Source organism: Rhinichthys klamathensis, unplaced genomic scaffold, assembly GCF_029890125.1.
Source record: "Rhinichthys klamathensis goyatoka isolate OS25496 unplaced genomic scaffold, OSU_Roscu_1.1 h1tg000191l_1, whole genome shotgun sequence".
Taxonomy (NCBI): Eukaryota; Metazoa; Chordata; class Actinopteri; order Cypriniformes; family Leuciscidae; genus Rhinichthys; species Rhinichthys klamathensis.
The window spans coordinates 6,733,006-6,750,956 of record NW_026606717.1 but is presented as its reverse complement, the minus strand read 5'-3'; the positions used below and the strand labels follow the sequence as shown (position 1 = coordinate 6,750,956).

At 40.4% G+C, this 17,951-nt stretch overlaps 1 protein-coding gene across 3 annotated transcripts in view; it reads left to right on the top strand.

Moving 5' to 3' along the window:
• ebf1b (EBF transcription factor 1b) overlaps positions 1 to 17,951 on the top strand; it is a 137,873-nt gene that overhangs the window by 14,695 nt on the left and 105,227 nt on the right. For all 3 annotated transcript variants that reach the window (XM_056262239.1, XM_056262240.1, XM_056262238.1), the window contains exon 6: positions 5,590 to 5,658. In XM_056262239.1, the coding sequence (XP_056118214.1) occupies positions 5,590 to 5,658 (69 nt within the window). The remainder of the gene's footprint in view (positions 1 to 5,589; positions 5,659 to 17,951) is intronic.

Genomic DNA, 17,951 nt, shown 5'->3' with positions numbered 1-17,951 from the left:
GAAAATATAAGATATGGAGGGTGTTATGAACAATTCAGTCCATATAAGACCCCAAAACGATTTTAATGGAAGACTTTTAATGGTTTCTCTATTCAAGAGGCTTAAAGGAATAGTTCACTTAAAAATTAAAGTAATGTCATCAGTTAGTCACCCTCATGTTGTTCCAAACCTGTATGAATTTCTTTCTTCTGTTGAACACAAAATAAGATATTTTGAAGAATGTTGGTAATCAAACAGCTGATGTACTCCATTGACTTCCATAGTAGGAAGCAAAATACTATGGAAGTCAATGGGGTACATCAACTGTTTGGTTAGCAACATTCAGTAGAATAAAGAAATTCATACAGGTTTGAAACAACTTGAGGGTCAGTAAATTATGACATCATTTTTATTTTTAAGTGAACTATCCCTGGCTGTAGTCGGACGCCATCAGGGTTTTTTGTCCTGATTCAGCATGTTGAATCGGTGTCGGGCCGCCGGTGAGAGAGAGAACTCTGATTGGCTCTTCAGCTTAGCGAACGAGTGCATGAGAATAAAAGCGAAAGTGATGAAAGCGAACAAAGAAGTCAAGACGGTACAGACAGAAGGCTGTTCTAATTTTACATCATCTTACCTGAGCATTCGAATGCATGAATATTTACATAATAACACAAGCCGACTGGAATGAAGAAAGTGATCAGCGTGATTGATTTTCAAAATGGTAAGCAAGCGTTGCTTTGTTTACGGTTTGAATATCTGCAGCCCTAGTTTACGTTTCCCTTTTTGAATGACAAAAATAGACTATTGATACCTGCTGATATAGACAGATTTTTACTTACACAAAGGGCGCAGAACGCACATGCCAGTTGACAGTCGCCTTTAGTCCTTTTGGTGTGTTTAAGCGCAGCTTTTCGGCGTGAGGCGACAACACAGTCAGCTTTCACACCGCTAGTTCTTTAACTTCGGCTTGGTGTGTCCCGGGCTTTAAACATTTCTCTTTTTTTTTTTTTTTTGATCAGGCACTACAAAATACTACCCCTTGGGGTCCTAGGAAGACTCAATTCAGTGGGCGGACTGAATTGTTCATTACAAGCCATTGCTGAATTCGGAACCTCATACTATCGTACTACATTTTACCATACCTTTCAAAGGCAGAAATAGTAAGAGTAGTATGCTAGTATGCGGTTCCGAATTCAGCAGGCGATTAGCTACATGCTAATGCTAGTCAGAGGCAGTGGGTATCATTATTCTCATTCTGGAGAGTATTTTATTGCATGCAAATACTGCAAACAATATAATTCCAGTTGTTAATATTGTGTGCGCTAGCATGTAGACGGCCTTAAAGCTAATAGACATGGAATGCCACCAAAATTTACTCTGCGTCCGAATATGCCTACTTCTCTACTATATAGTATGCAAAAAACAGCATGTGAAAAGAGTATTATGTCTGAATTCACAGTATTCATAACAGTAACAGTAGATGAACAGTAGATGAAACATAACATAACAGTAGATGAAAAGTACCTGGATGACTTGACTTCCAAAGAGATTTTGAAATGTGCATCTGATGCAAACTTTTCTGTCCCATGAGGCCACGAGAGAGGCTCCGTGAATGACAGTGAAGTGACGCAACTGTAAGTCACATGACTATGGCTACATGGCGGATGTAGTACATCCGGATTTCATTCATACATATAAAAGATACTTTTTTAAAGATCTCAAAAAAGATCTTATTCAAATGCAGTGCCTTTCAGATCCAGCTTTAGATTTGGAATTCATGAAGTATTTAATATTCAGGTATGATGAACCAATGAGATTTCGCTGTAGGCGGGGCCACCCATAATAGAAACCAAGTGACTGTCAAAATGTCCTTTGGCTTGTTGCTTTTTTTTCTGTCACCTTGTTAGAACACTATCCAGTACGCTCTAGTGCAATATTCTGTTTCAATTTTATTTGCTCTTATGGGTATTGAGTCGTACGTTACCAAAACAGTATTAAATAGAAACTCATTTCATATTAATACTATTCAGGTCAAACCCCTAGTGAAGAACAGAGCCAAAAAAACAAGTAGGAGATGACTTTTTCTATCAAATGCTATGTATTTAATTAACATCCAAAGATGAATTTGCTTAAAAGTAGGTTGTGATGATCGACTCGTGCCTATTTTTAGTGGTATTTTAACAGTGCCACCCACCCTTGTAACCCCCACCCCCCCTCATGAATATCACCCTGATGCCTGGTTAATTAGGACAAGCAGAAACTCATTACTCAATCTGAAATTTCAGTCTGGCCCACTAACAAATGTGCCCTGGCTCACGTGGCTTCCATGAAATATATGCCAGGTTTTACCAGCAACGCATCACGCAACTTAAAGATGTCATATAGGCACTTTCACAATTAAGAAAAAGCCCCCTTTTTTTTTTTACTTTTAGAATTGACAGCTTATATAGATTCAAACCGATGTGGTCCTCATCCCCCCACCTGCCAAATCAGCATTGATATGCCATCGTGTATGTGTGCGTGTGCGATAGGCTGTATGTGTACCTTCAAACGCTGCCGCAATTATAAGCAGAAAATTAGGCTGTTCACCATTAATCAGCTCCACTAATTGCCACGCACCACCATTAGCCATATGGTGCCATGCCAGCTTGCAAGTGCGGGACAAAAGTGCTTATTCCTATCATTTTAACAAACTAGGGGGGAGAAAAAAACAAGAAACGTGTTTCAGGCTGTTGTTTGTCGCGAAACTGGCCAAAATCGCTCTTCTAAAGACTAAAGTTGTCATAACACAAATCCAATGTCATGAATCAAAGAAATCACGGAAAGGAAACATATGTTTGAGGCGTGTGATAGACGCGCTCCGTCGTTGAAAGAGTCGACTACATCCTGCTAATTACATGAGCCCGTTTAGACATTTCTTCAAAAGCCGCATCAGGAAGGAAGCGTTAAGATCTAAGATGCGATTTCCTTCGGGTGTCCTGCGGGACGGTCTTGAAGAGGATCAGGAAAAAGATTATAACCTTCCCCACCTCCCAATAAGCTAATGTAGGCTTGTGTTATAATTACTGTAGTTGTGCTTGCTAACGCAAATGTTTATTCTTTTTCATATTTAGGGTTTAGGGTTTGTTTCTACATGTAGATTTAAACATGTAAGTACACTGTGTGTGCTACTGACCTCAAATAAATCACGTTTTATAGCAACTACATAGCAATGTGATATTAGGGCCAGTGATGTCACACACATTTTTTGTCCAGATCTATTAATTTATTAAAAAGTATATTAAACCTCTTCTATGATGAGCACTAAGTACAGAACTGCTACAATACTTATTAATATATAAAAAAATAAAGTCACGTAGTGCAACCAATATGCAGAAACATGCAGAGAGGATGCTTATAGACCATTGTGACCATGTCAAGTTCAATAATTCTCTTAAAATATCAGATAATTTGAACTTTTTTTATGACAAGGCAGAGTTAGAATAATAGGTTGTAAAATGTTGTGTAGTGTAACTCTTCAAAACAGTGATATTAATGAATATTTCTATATTTAAATGTTTTTCAAGGTAAAAGGTTATCTAAAACATACACACACACACACACAGATATATATAAATATATATATTTTTATTTATTTTTATTTTGAAAATAATATTTGTATACATATACATGCATTCATGGATTAGGAAAGTGTTACTTTTTACTTGATGGTTACACCGCATGACATTTTAGGGTCATTACGTTTGAAATCTTGTTGAAAATGGTGTAAAAGTTTTTCAAAACCATATGAGACCAACATGGTTACAAAGGGAATGACTTTTTCTTTGTCATTGACCCATTGACTACCCATAGCAACACCCTGGCAACCACCTACAACATTCTTGCTTTTTGTAAAAACTCTTGTGAGTTTTGCATAGGAAAATCTAGTTAAAAATATTTGTCTTTAATTGTTTTGAGTGTGTATCTACGAATTTGTCCGCTCAAGGTTCCGTGTATCAGGAGTTAAACCGTGTCTCCCATGGGCGCTGCCGGATTTGATCATTAGGCTCCTACAAATCTTCTTCCTGCACTGTATAAATACACACACACACATAGATTCACAAACACACACACATAGATTCACAAACACACACACAGAGGCACTGCAATCCCTTGTTCCAGTCCTTTGGGAGGACACTGACCTAGTTGAGGAAGCCTTGCAGAAGGAGGGGCGAGAGAGATATGAGATGTAGATAGAGAGAGAGTGAGAGAGATTTTAGCCCTCTATTCATGATTAGTTTCTAAAGAAAGACATTCATCATGCATACCTGAAGAAGTGTATTATATAAATCACACATGGTTCCTCATGAATAAGCATGATACATCTTAAGATACGATCTCCTGAACGCTTGTAGTCCATGAATGAATGCTAAAGTCTATTGGAACATCTGAAAACTGTGTCATTGGAGAAAATAGGGAGCTGGGAATGAGGTAACAAGAGAAACCGTAAGGCGAGAGGGTGGAAGCAGAGAGAGTTGTGGGAGGAAGAAAAACTGAAGGGGGAAGGACAATGCCAGGGGTGTCATGTGACAGTTTTGTCCCCAGCCCTTATTCAGTGTCCTACTGCCATCTGTGCGGTAGAAATGTGATGCCGGTGGTCTCCAAACCGCCGCTGTAGCCCCTCACACACCTTCAATTCTCCTCTTGTCATTCTGCTAGACCTTCATCACCTATGCAAATGCGAATCTTTGGCCAACACGCACGCAAGCAGTCCCGTTGTACATGCTTAACGTGTTCTTATGTTAATGTGGCGGTAGCTAACTCCAGTACTCAAGGGGGCGATATATTTAATCAATAAGACATCAAAAAAATACCTTATATACTTTCTTAATGCATGTTTCTGCATAATTCATTGCTTAAAAATTATTCAGAAGAAAAAACCTATAGTAACTTTCCTTTTTGGGTGATGTCAAAAGCCCTCTTTTAAACCACTCCCATTTAATCAACTTTCATATAAGCTGCGTCTGAAATCGCATAGTCTTGAGTAGGTGCTTATTTTGAATAAGTATTTACTTTGCTACTGCAAAACAAAGTGTTTTATGTATTATGAGTGCGTGTAGTGTGAATGTAATCCGGACGTACTATATTCGCCATGCTGTCATAATCACGTGACCTACCAGCGTTAGTTGCGTCGCTTCACTGCCATTTACAAATCCTCTCCTGTGGCCTCATGGGATAGTAAAGTGTCCATCGTATGCACACCTCAGAATCTAGTAGGTAGTAGGTCATCTGGGGACTTTTTGCCTACTCTTTTATGAATTCTGTGAATTCGGATATACTTCTTTTGTCACAATACTATATAGTAGGGAGTTATGCGATTTCAGATGCAGCCATAGAAATTACTGTTCACCATCCAGTTAGATTCCTGTTGGATAAAATCTATTCTAGCTTCTGTATTTATGTTGATGTTCTTGCATTGAATGTTTCTTCAGCAAATTGTTATACAATAAAATCTGCATAAACCTTAATAGTCATTAATAATAATAACATTTCCTCTGCACAAAAATAAATGGGCTGTATACTAAATGTCTTTTGGCGTTTTTTAACTGATATTTTCTTTCGTCCCTTCAGTCGTTGTTGTGACAAAAAGAGTTGCGGGAACCGAAACGAGACACCCTCTGATCCCGTCATCATCGACAGGTAGGAAATCTCTCCCTCATTAACTCTTCCTAACACTGTTTGTGTGTCTGCATATCTGACACTTTTATTGTTGTCATCATGCTGTTTGAGGCTGTGGTTGACGTCACGTTTGAAGTAGTTCTCAGGACACGCTGGAGTCTTAAGGCTGTCACGGTCTGCTGTGTGTGTATGTTTCAGTCACTTGTTAGTTAAATGCTCTGTCATGTTGTTTCTTTTGTTGCTATTTTTTTCCACTATGTTCTTTTTGTTGTGGGATCAGGATTGGTTGAGTCCAAACACTTAATATTAATGTGCCATTTATTGCTGTCTTTGCCTGAGTAAATTACAGGCCCCAAAGGCTAGTCTTTGTGTTAAAAGTGTTGAGTGAGTAATTTCTCTTGAGAAGATGTTTGACAGTAAACATGTAAGCAATTTAGATAATATCTACATGGTATGTACTTCAAATTGATATCTGGCCTGGTTCTGGATTATGGTTCCCCCTTCAGAAGTACAAAAGACAGTGTCTTGGTCTCTTTATTTTGTCTTAATGAAACCCACATGTATAATGGGCTGTGAAACAATAGACGCCAAAGACCCCTGCCCCCCCTCCATCCTTTCTACCCTGTTCTTGCCATCTCTCTCGATCCCCAAGGGCATCGCTTTCTTCCACCTAACATTTATCTCTTTAAATCCAAATTTAAACCCCTGCATCCTTTTTGAATGATGTAATTGTAGTTGTAATAATGTTAGCATTACAGCTAATAGGATTTTTAGCAGTGCTAAAGATTTCACAGTCCTTAAGGTAGCCTTTTCATTGTCGTTAAGGTTGCTAGCTTCAGGCTAGCTGTGTGGAGTTATGTGTTTTGTAATGTGGAAGCTATTAGCCGACGTCTAAGGGCATTTACTTTGACAGGTCATGGTTCTCGGAATTGAGCAAAACAATATTTTTCCCATTGTGTTGCAGCAAAATGGTTAGCAACCGCTACGGTCAATGAAGCTAATCGTCCCTTTGAGACAATAGGCACATAAGGTGAACATATCAAGCGCTTATTAGCCGATTTGAAGAAAGTCAGCTCTGAATCGCATTTGATTTGGTTTCACTGAAATGGCCTTTGCCGGAATATTTGCAGCTTCCTAACTTCCCAAGATGCCTTTTTTTTTTTTTCATAATCTGCCCGTGATACTGGAAAAGGCCACAAATCAAAGGTTTATCTCAGTGAGAATCTATTGCCGAAGGGGAAAATGACTTGATTTACACCACATGGAATGGTGCGTAAGAGTTATTGTGTGCAGATGACCAGACTAGGTTGATTTGTAACGTTTGTCAAAAGACCGTTCAGGCTCATTTGCGAAAATTAAACCCCACTGAGAAGAATTCCCCCTCCTCCCCGCTATCGGGTCTCCCGGTTCTGCGCTGCATGTTTACTTCAAGTTTAGACAGCAGTCAGTTGGACTGTTGTGGCTGTTCGGTTTCAGCCACTGACCCGTTCCTCCAGAATGGACTCAGGTGTGACTGGAGCTGCTCAGCCGACCGCAGTCGGACACAACAGATCTGTCGCCCCCACTCACGTGTTTGTGGGCAGCCGACACAGTTTATGCTTCACTTGACCAGAACGGGTCAGAACTCTTGGGAGCCAGCTGTGGCTCCCTTATACATGCTCATACGCCTTTAAACCTCACTGAGCAAAGAGGCTCGATATGGACACAGGCTGATGAACCTGCCGGAGGAACTCATGCGCAGTGGTCCCATGTGCAGTGAAAAGGTCCACTAGAAGGTCTTGGTAACTTCAAGGCCATCAAAAACTTTTCTCTAAGTGGGAATCCAGGCATCTCATGATTCCATTTTCATTCAGGGAGTCACAATGGCAACACAAAACGATTCTCAATCTCATTAAAAAACCACAACAACTGCCTAGTACGTCACACTTTTGGAAAATACTGGGATTCTGGGATGCTGCATGAAAGCCGTTCTGAACAACATATATTATCCGTTTTTTTGTGCACATTATATTTGTTGTCCCGCACAATAAATATATGTAAAAGCATTCATAACACCTCTATTCTGCATTAAAGAGTGTGTAAATGTGCCTTGGCATGATATATGACATACAGTATGTAGTCAACATTTTTCAAATGAGTGTAGCATGCACATGGCACTTCTTTTTTTATCTCTAATGGTTTGTCTTGCGTATTTAACTTTAATTATTAAAAATGTATTTAGAAGACTGCAGAATTGCATTCGTGCAGCAATTTTCCCCCTCAGTCCTACTTAATAATCCTCCCACACAATATGTCTTTGCATATACAAGTCTTTTTTTTTTTTTTGCTATAAAGGTGAGAATGTTTGAATGTTGTGATCTGATCTGATTGTGTCACTCCTGATCTCTCGTCGCATGATTCTGCAGCCCAGAGAAATGGGTCATGCAGGAAAGAAAAAAAAGAAAGAAAAAAAGGTGAAAAAAAGAAGAAAACAACCTAATTTTGGTACGTATTCTTGGCAGCTACACATTTTCTCTCAAGCTCAATGACAGCGCCTCGATTATGACTTATTATTTCTCCTAAACACGTAACCTAAAGAAAAATAAATCCCAGTTCCGCCTTTTCCCTCCGAGTTATTTAGCTTGGTTAATAAGGCCTCATTAGTGCGCACTTCTTTCAACGAGCCGATTTGATTTCACACCAGTAATTAGTCTGGCTATGGTTAATTCTGCTGGTTTTGCATTGAGAGTGATGCTCTAATTAGATACACAAAGAACACGGCTAATCCAAATCTGTGTTAAAAACACTAATGAACCCTTATTATGCTGTTAAAACAACTAATTTCATATTTACTAAGATTTGGATTGTAAACAACATCTGTAAACAAACAATATCCACCCTCGCCGTTTATCGGCTAATATATTTGACCGAATCGTCCAACTGCAGGTTGTTGTTAGTCCTTTTTGATTTATTCGCACAGACAGGAGGAATACCACTAATCATAACCGCTCACAGAATTCGAAAATGAACTCCACTGCGCGCTTCGATTTACGCCACATGTAATACTGGATCTCTTTATTTGTTTTATTTGAACCGGTCCCTCTCGCATTCGTGTGTGTGTGTGTTAGCGTCTCTAACCCGCTGTATAACATTAGCGACTCCTCAGCTGGGCCATATGTTCCTCTCGGCCTCTCCCTCTCCCGGACTGACCTTTCATCGGCTGTGTAAGATTATTTCCAATACTTTAATCCCGTCTCATTGACATGGACACAAAGCACACTGACATCTAATAGACGCCTCCTCACTTTCTCCTTTCTTCCTCTCGGTTTAATCACTTTCAGTTCAGGGCCTCCACCCCCACCTTCCTCCACTCCAACCCCTGCAGCCCTGGACGTCTATTGTTCCCGTCTCATTTTATTCCAGACCCTCCCTTCTCACTTCTGTTTATGTTTAGGGTGCCAAAAATCCCTCAGATAAGAAGCCGTGTCCCTAAAGTTAGCTTTAGGAGAAACAGTTTTTACTTCTATTCAAAGAGAGCTCTGTGTTTGTTTGAAGGGAAGCGATAGCGCACCGTTTTAAAGAGGACGGCGGCATGTCAATTGGTTGCAAGTTCTTTTCCGGTCGGCCCGTTTCAAACATCTCCACTTACGAGTCGCCTATTATATCTGTGATGTTAGATCCTCCGGCGCAGGAGGGGTACGCGAACGGGTGTGTGCCGTTTATACGTCCTTCTGATGTGTTTTCTGTAACGCACCACCAAACGTTACTTGAACACTTTGCCGTCAGGCTTTCTCTGAGGAAGTAGTGCTCTATCCCACTCTGGGATCTCGCGGTGGTGATGCGGTGAGCCCACGCTGGGGGATGTCAAAAGCTGTCAGAGGGCCGGCGAAGATTGGAATGCGAAAGTTCCCGTGGATACCGTGGGACTTCCTGTACCCCCAAGACTCGGTTCTCAGCCCCTCTTGGCTGGCCTGACTCTCAACGCTCAGAGCTCAACATCTGGATCTCTGTTCTCTAACCAAAACAACATTCACAGAGTTGATGGAGGGAAATGGGTCACCATGCCCTTGAATTTTTACATTTAATGGCCTGCTGAAAAAGTGCAGCTCTAAGCTAAAAGTTCACGGCGCGCAGGCAAAATAGATCTCAAATCACATTATCTTGCTGTGCATGATCATGATTCATTTTGTAAGGAATATGACCAAGTGCAATATTTACTTTATTTTAGGTCTTTTGTCTGATGTGGTACGTGTTTGTTAGATTTTTGAAAAATTTGGGCATTGTGACATTTGTTACAAAGAAAGAAGGCCCAAGCAGTGTAATTTTGGCATCACTACACCATATAACAGAATCCTGTTTTCGCCACACTGTAAAAAAGGTTGCTGCCTTCAAAAAAACATGGATGTTTAAGACATTTCAACTTAAATGACATCAAATCTTGTATAACTTAACTTATTTTGATGAGTTAAATCAACGTAAAAACATATGTTGTCATAACTTATTGATCATATACATTTTTCACAGTGCACATACTGTACAAAGACAGTTGTGACTATATGTCGTAATTGAAATTTGACATCTTACAATTTTGGCTTTATCAACATTTAAATTCTGACTTTATATCTCAGGGAGACTTTATTGTAATTGCTATTTTATTTCTCATAAATTTGACTTTCTTTCTAAACTGCGACTATATCTCACAAGTGCGACTTTATTTGTCGTTCTTGCAATCTAATGGCAACTTTGTGATTATTTTACATTTTGGTGAATTGGTGGCTAATTTGTATGAATTTGTACAATCTCATTTTTATATGCTTGTGCCCCCAATGACAGTTATGTTTTTAAATCGTGCTTTTTATACTAAATCTACACCTATGTTTTCCCTTGAGGGAACGGGTTGATCTTGTCACTTTATTTCTAATCACTGTGACATTTTCTTTCCATAGTGTTACTTTAGATCTCGTTTTATCACATAGTGTGACTTCATTTGTTATTTCAATTTCACAGTTACCTGCTTTATTTATTTTTACTCCGAGGCAGAGCCACGTTTCCATACTAAGCAGAAAAGTAATAATGAAAAGTAATACTAATACACAAAAATCTCCCCCTGAATGGTTATCAAACATTACCCTGTTTATTGTTAATGTGCTGAGCTACACCTGGGGTTACTCCGCTGGGACACCTGTGTGAACTTCATAATGACATCAAAAATCCCCCTGACACCTGTTAAAATCATCGCAAAAATTAAGTTTGAGGTTAGTAGCTGAGAAAAACATGTCCATCGTTTGTTTAGATGGGTCATCTGATCTGATATTTGAATGCAATGACATTCATTCAAGTACTTTTATAGTGTCTGAATACTTTTCGGGGCAACCTTCTGAGAGTTCGATACAGACCACACCAGCGGTATACTACTGTGACATTAACGGTTTAATTAGCGGTATCTATTTCCCAGCACGCGATTGTCTCAAATCAGACTGAGGCGCCCATTGTTAGGTTAATCCTGTCCAGATTGGCCTATTGAAGAAAGAAGAAATACAAAAAAAGTGTCTAGGGTGAGAAAGAGTGACAGAAATCAGAAAGCTGTGAAAGGCAGAGGAGAGAAAGAGGCGAATATTCGAATGCGATCGGTTGTCATTGTAGCGCCGTGAGGTTCCTCGTGCTTTCTCAGTGCCAGTTCTTTGTGACAGGCTGCGTGTGGCCCACTTAATCCCAGCCAGGAAAGACGATAATAACAGTGTCGCCCTCTACCTCTCCAAGTTAATATACGGTTAACGACTTCTAGTTCACCGCCGACAATCCTATCATGCGCCTGGTTGACCCCTAAAGTGGCCCACGCATTTGTCTGTGTTTGAGCGTGTCTCTCTCTCTCTCTCTCTCTCTCTCTCTCTCTCTCTCTCTCTCTCTCTCTCTCTCTCTCTCTCTCTCTCTCTCTCTCTCTCTCTCTCTCTCTCTCTCAACTTTCTTTTCACTGAAACATCAGCTCATGTTCTTTCTTTCCATCACTGTTTTTTCCCCTTATTGCTGTGCAGTTAAATTTTATTTGGTTCTTTTGAGCAAATATTTGAGGTAGCAGAATTGTCGTCTGTGTCCCATCAGAATGCAGGCGAGCCCCTGCTCCCTCACTGCCTCGAACATCAGTAAGAGGATTGAGTGAGTGTGAGACCTGTCAATCAAGGCGTCTGAATTCATCTGTCAATCAATCAGTTTCTTTAGCTTTCCTATTAGCATAGATTTTAGATGGTTCATTTATCTGTCATGCTGTATCTTATTACAGAGTTTTGGTGTACTGTCCTTCTAGAGTACAGCTTCGTGATTTATTACGTTTTTATTTAAAGCGCTAGGAATGGAATCAGGAAATGACGCAAACTCAATTTGAACCTGTGTTTCCACACAAGAACATGTTGGGTTCATGTTATTGGGAAATCTGCAACTGACAGCAAATCCCAGCTTTCTCATGAGAGACAGATGTTTGAAATTCATTTTCAGTGATTTGTTTTCTTCCAGAGAGCTCAAGTTGATCTGAGAATCACTTTTTACCGTGGTTAGGTGTTCTGTGTGTGTGTGTGTGTGTGTGTGTGTGTGTGTGTGTGAACATCGGAGCTGATGATCAGGGCTTCCTGCTAACTGAGATTTTGACCTGAACTCAGAATGGCAGACAGGATGGACCACTCCTAGGGCATTGATGTCACTTCCTTCTTTCTGTTACTGTTGTGCAGGTGCAAAAGAAAATAAGTGTGAATAAGCTTGTTGTCAACATGTTTTTCATATAATCATATTTTAATTAGATTTCTTTTTTCTGCAGGTGGCAATTATTCCTGTTACATTCATTTGCATTGATTCTATTGATGTCACCATTTCTATTTACCTTTCTTTATTTATTAAAATCACAGTGCCCGTTGTACTGCATACTGCAAATGTATGCAATACATACATATGTCTTATTTAGTAAAAAAAACACAAAAAAAACTTGTGAAACATTATGCATTATGCATGCAATTCAATATTTCAAACAGGCGTTGTTGTCACATGACCTTATTTTGCATGCTTAATTCAACAAGTTACAATTAACATGCAATTTTCTATAAAAATTACTTGACTATTGGGAATCCAATTATATAATATCACTTTCAGTTCATCTGTAACACTGGAAAATGGAAGGTCAAGTCTTTTGCATTGCATTGTAGGATGTGTTTTTATACTGCACGTTTGTTTTTGCCAAACCTAACAGGTCATCTAGGTATTCTATGCACAAAGTATGCATACTGTGCATACTATACACAGCAGAAATTGCACTATGAGTAGTATTTTGAACATGACCTCTGACCTAATCAGATTTTTTAAAAAATCTTTTATTCCCTCAAACTAGGCACCCTTGTTTGGTTTGCATTGCAGAACTATACTAAGTAAACTATCTAGGCCTATTTATTATATTATTCTCTACAGGATAAAACACCACTCCACGATTCAGAGCAGTAATTTAGACTTCTGCTTAGTTTGATGTTGGGGCCGATCTGGATCGGAGCCTCTCTGCTGGTCTTCCCCTTCCAGCATGTGGGTGGCTGTATTTATTCAATGTGAATTTTAGGGACTGTAACTGAATAATTTATGAATGTATAATGTATGGGATCCGCAAGCTCTCTGTATCCCCGCTGTGTTTTGAGTGTCTCCTTAGCCGGGATCCCCCTGTGCTCGGGGCCCATTGTTGTGTTTCGATTCCACTTCCTGTGGGGAAAGGTCACCCGTGGCTCTGAGAGAGAGAGAGAGAGAGAGAGAGAGAGAGAGAGAGCAGTGAATTATTCATGCCATTGACTTTGTGTCAGAGAGAGAGAGAGAGCCAGAGAGAGAGAGAGAAAAAAACTGAGAAAGAGAGAGGGAAAAGAACTGAAGATGTTTTATTCATTTATCCTATTTTGAATCCCTTTTTGCACCTTCCATCATTAGAAAGCTCAACATTTACATTTGATGCTAATTCGCGATAGGCCCCCCCCCCAGATTCCACCCGAGTGTAATTCTCACACAATAGAATTTTTTCCACTCTTTTTTCGAAACTCAAACAATAATATGTGACAAACTTGTAATCTGTTTTATCCCTAAAGTTAAGCTGTTTTGAGTGGCTTGTTTGTGAATTAGTTGCCAGAAAAACAGACAAACCGACCCTACTAGCTTCACATTTGCACTTTGTGTGGCTCTGCGGTGGGCCTAACCAAGTGCCCTGAGGCGGTGTTTAAAGGGGCGGCAGGCACACACTACTCCAGAGCCAACCTCTTGGAGCTATAAGGACTGGAATTGAAGTAGCAATTGGGAGAAATGGCCTTGCCCCAGGATATGTTGCACACAGATGTGTCCCGATGTCCCTGCGTAACCAGCCCCCCATTATGCACCGGGCAATCGGCCCACTAGAACAGGGAGGGTGGAATGTGTGTGAAATATCAGGTGTAACTGTCTGCCCATTAAACTAATTTTGTTCTTTATTCTAAGCATATACAACGTGTTTTTCAGAACCTTATGAAGGCTTTGTAAGCACGAGACTTCTTTCAAAAACATTTAAAAACCTTACCAACCCCAAACTTTTGAACAGTAGTGTATTTGTAATTGTCCCGAAAACCATCATGCCAGAGTACCATGGTATCACCATTTGATACCGGCACTGTATGGCCACAGTACGTTTTTGTAAGCACTAGTAGAGGACATCTACTGGCTGATGGAACTGTGGTTTAGATTTGGGTGCCAATGCAAAGAGCTACTCTCACTTAATGGTCATTAATATCACTGCCAGAACACCCCTCCCTTTACCTGACCTGAGAGTTCACGTATACATGAATGGACCGCTGTGTGACCATCCCCCCCACGGCTCCCAAATCACTACCACGCACCCACCCAGCGCTCGACCCGGTGAGTTTGCATTAGCAATGCCATTAAAATGAAATGGACGCTGTTGGCCAGGAAACCCAACCACCCTTTTGCTCAATAGACAGATTCAGTCACGTCCCTCGCCCCTCCCGGCGTAATGGCCACGTATAATTTCCCATCGTGAGGCTGAGTGTGTGTGAGCTTGTGCACATGTAATTTCATTAGGCTGGTAAGTGGTAAACATTCCTCGCTCTGTTTTTTTTTCTTCTAACGTAATTTAGCAGAACTCTGTGTACACATCGCTAGCGTATTTTGCCGCCGCGAGGGGGGCTGTTTTGAAATCGGGCTTTTGAAGCATCGCTCAGAGAGTTCTCCGCGCCGATCTGTGCTGTCAGGACTTCAAAAGCCCGCTATAAAGATGGCTCTCCATCAATGTGGCATTAATTTCCATACTGCCTGCTTCTCCATCGCTTTAGAGGGAAGCGTGTGGGGTGACACTTGAGATTTTAACTTTGCCGACTTTGACAGAAGGCTCCGGAAGGGGTATGATCCACTTGCTTGCTCTGGTAGTCTCGGGGTGGACGACTGGTCTTTTGGTACTGGTCTGGTCTCGCAGTGACAGCGGGGGTCTGGGGACAGCTGGACCTTGGGGAATCGGTGGACTGTCACCATCCAGGCACGGCATGATGGAGGATGCCACTGTAGCTGTCAGTCTCGACTGTTTTCTTTGCGCACACAAAAGGACCAAGCCATTTTTTTTTCTGCAGATAAATGATAAAGTCATGAAAGAGCAGACGAAAGCCCCCTGCATATTCATCTCCACCGGTTGGTGTCCTCTTTGCAGATACCTGTGCTTTTTTTGCAGTTATGTTAAGAGGAAGGTGACATGGAGGTGTCCTTATTATTCTCCACCCTGGAGGTGTCTGGGAATGTGTATTTATGTAAGAAGCTTCAGTGCCAGCGCCTCCAGCTAGTAGGTCCAATATAGCCCTGAAATTCTTTTTACTCGCCTTCTTCCTCGATTTAGCTTTTTTGATGGAGGAGGGGGTCGCTGCAGAGGAAAACCCTCTGGGGACAGTGGGGAGTGATGATTGACAGGCCGTACGCTTGGCTGTTTGCAGATTCTTCGTCACTCGCAGAACTAGACCCCAGCCCCTGGTGAATTCCTCCCCAAAAAGTTTCGAGCCTCCGGAGTTCAACATCTCAGTTGGTGGGGAAACTTCAGACCCATAACAGTCATTACAGGTTGCGGGTGGGTTCAACTGAATAGGTCGCGCTGAGAATGTAAACAAGGTGTAGATGTTGGCGACGTGTGTTGTTAAGTCACTCGAGTAGCGAGTCAGCACTGCATTGAAAGAATTGAAAGTGGGGGAGGCTCTGGATGTGGCGGTCATGCATCACTCCATTATTAATAGCAGAGTCTGAATAAAAACGCAAACCTTGTCAGATTTAACGGATGGCTGCGTCCACACGGCAGGCCCATCAAAGACAGGCGGTGGGGTGCTGGAAGACCGGGGCACCGCCAACCCTAAACGAGTGTGTTTGTGTGTCTCAGTGTGTTTTTTACGGCACTACCTGCAGGAGGAAGAGTGGTTAGGGTTGCCAGGAAAAAGAGCTCACGCCGTCAAAAGGGATGTTGCATGTTAAAACATGCCCTCTTTTCCTTGCAGAACACAATGCTATCCAATTTATATTGAGACCAGGACAATTGTCCAAACAGTACCAAGTGCATAATAAAAGCATCTTCTGTATATGGGTGTTTCTTGAACTATGGGAACTTTATGTGGGACTGTTAAAATTTTTTACTTTAAATCCCAATTTTTTTACTAGTTTGTTCTCTTTGTTAATGCATACATACATTTTTCTTTTTTCTGAAAGGCATGATCATTTCCATCTTCACCAAATCTCAAATGATGTATTGTAGATTTTGGTTCCCTCTGGTTCTGGAATAACATGGCCGACATTTTTTCTTTCTTTCTGCTAAGGCTAATTTAATAACTAGAATTTTATGGATCCTAAATACACAGTTAAATAATATTTTCACACTTTTTGCTTGATTGGAAACTATTTTTTTTTTTTACAAATCAAGTCAAGTCACCTTGATTTATATAGCACTTTGTACAATACAGATTGTTTCAAAGCAACTTTAAAGTGATAGCAGGAAAATGATTAAATGATGCAAACAGAGTTTACTTTGGCTGTACAGCAGCTCTAAAAGAAAGTAGTGTCATTGTTCAGCTGAACTCAGTTCAGTGTTGATTCAGGTCCGTTGTAAAGATCATCAATTATTAAATTAGTTCATTTCATCTGTAAAGCAGTTATGACAGGGGTGTCATCATCCAGCTCATTTCAATTCTCATTCAATAAACCCAACAATATCATACATACATACTCATACACATAATCTTCACTGTTGTAACTTTGGTAAACATGTACACTAACATTGCTACCTATTAAAGTCCCACTCCGATCATATTTTGAGCTATTTTTAAACATTCCCAGTGGTCTTTAAATTATGATTATGCCATTTTTAGCCAAAATCACAAAACCTGTGCCGTTTTCTGGGACTTCGCTTCAGCAGAGCGGCAGTAGCTCATTAGCAATTCGCCTCTGCGTTGTGGGCGGAGCCGTTGGCACGGAGACGACCCTCCCCCTGCCCGTTGCTGAGAGCTCTGTCTCTCCCGCTAGCTTACACCCTCAATACCGGTGAGGCAACAGTATTATATACACGTTAATTATTATTATCCGAAGTTAATCAAAGTTATCACCTATCATTATTTCACTCCAAGACGTCGCGTGTGGAGACCACTGATCTATATAGAATGACATGTCATTAAATAGATCAGTGGTGGAGACGCCCAGTGGAGTTACTACGTCACAACTCCAGTCTATTTTAGCCGGCATTTTAGCGTCTGCTACTGATTCACAGCCATTTGAATGTAGAAATACTCAGAAATACAACTTTGAGCTTATTTTTCTCAAGATATGTCCTCTAACATCAGAAAAATGCCACAAGAACATGTTAACACCTAGAAAAACATTATTTTCATCGGAGTGGGTCTTTAAGGGCATGTTTGCTGTGAAAATGATGTCACAACTGCTGGACAGTCATGTATTTAAATGAATGCAAATATTTTTTTCTGACAATAAATATTGACATAGTTTCGGTCTTGTTTAGATAATTATAGGACATTTAACATGTACTGTAATAATTCAAATTTTACATTTAAGGGTAAAAAAATACAATCTATAAAGACATTTGAAAAGTAATTTAAAAAAAAAGTTTCTCTCACCCAAGTAAAAAGTAAATGGCTCACAAATAATTTCACATTGATTGTACAAGCTTATATTGAGTCACCACATCCACTTGTTTTGCTTTTGATTCACATTATTTTGGATTATTCGCAGCTACTGTAGAACCACATCGTAACTGCTTACTTAAAAAGCATAACCCAGGCGTAAAATTGTTTTATCAAGCTTCC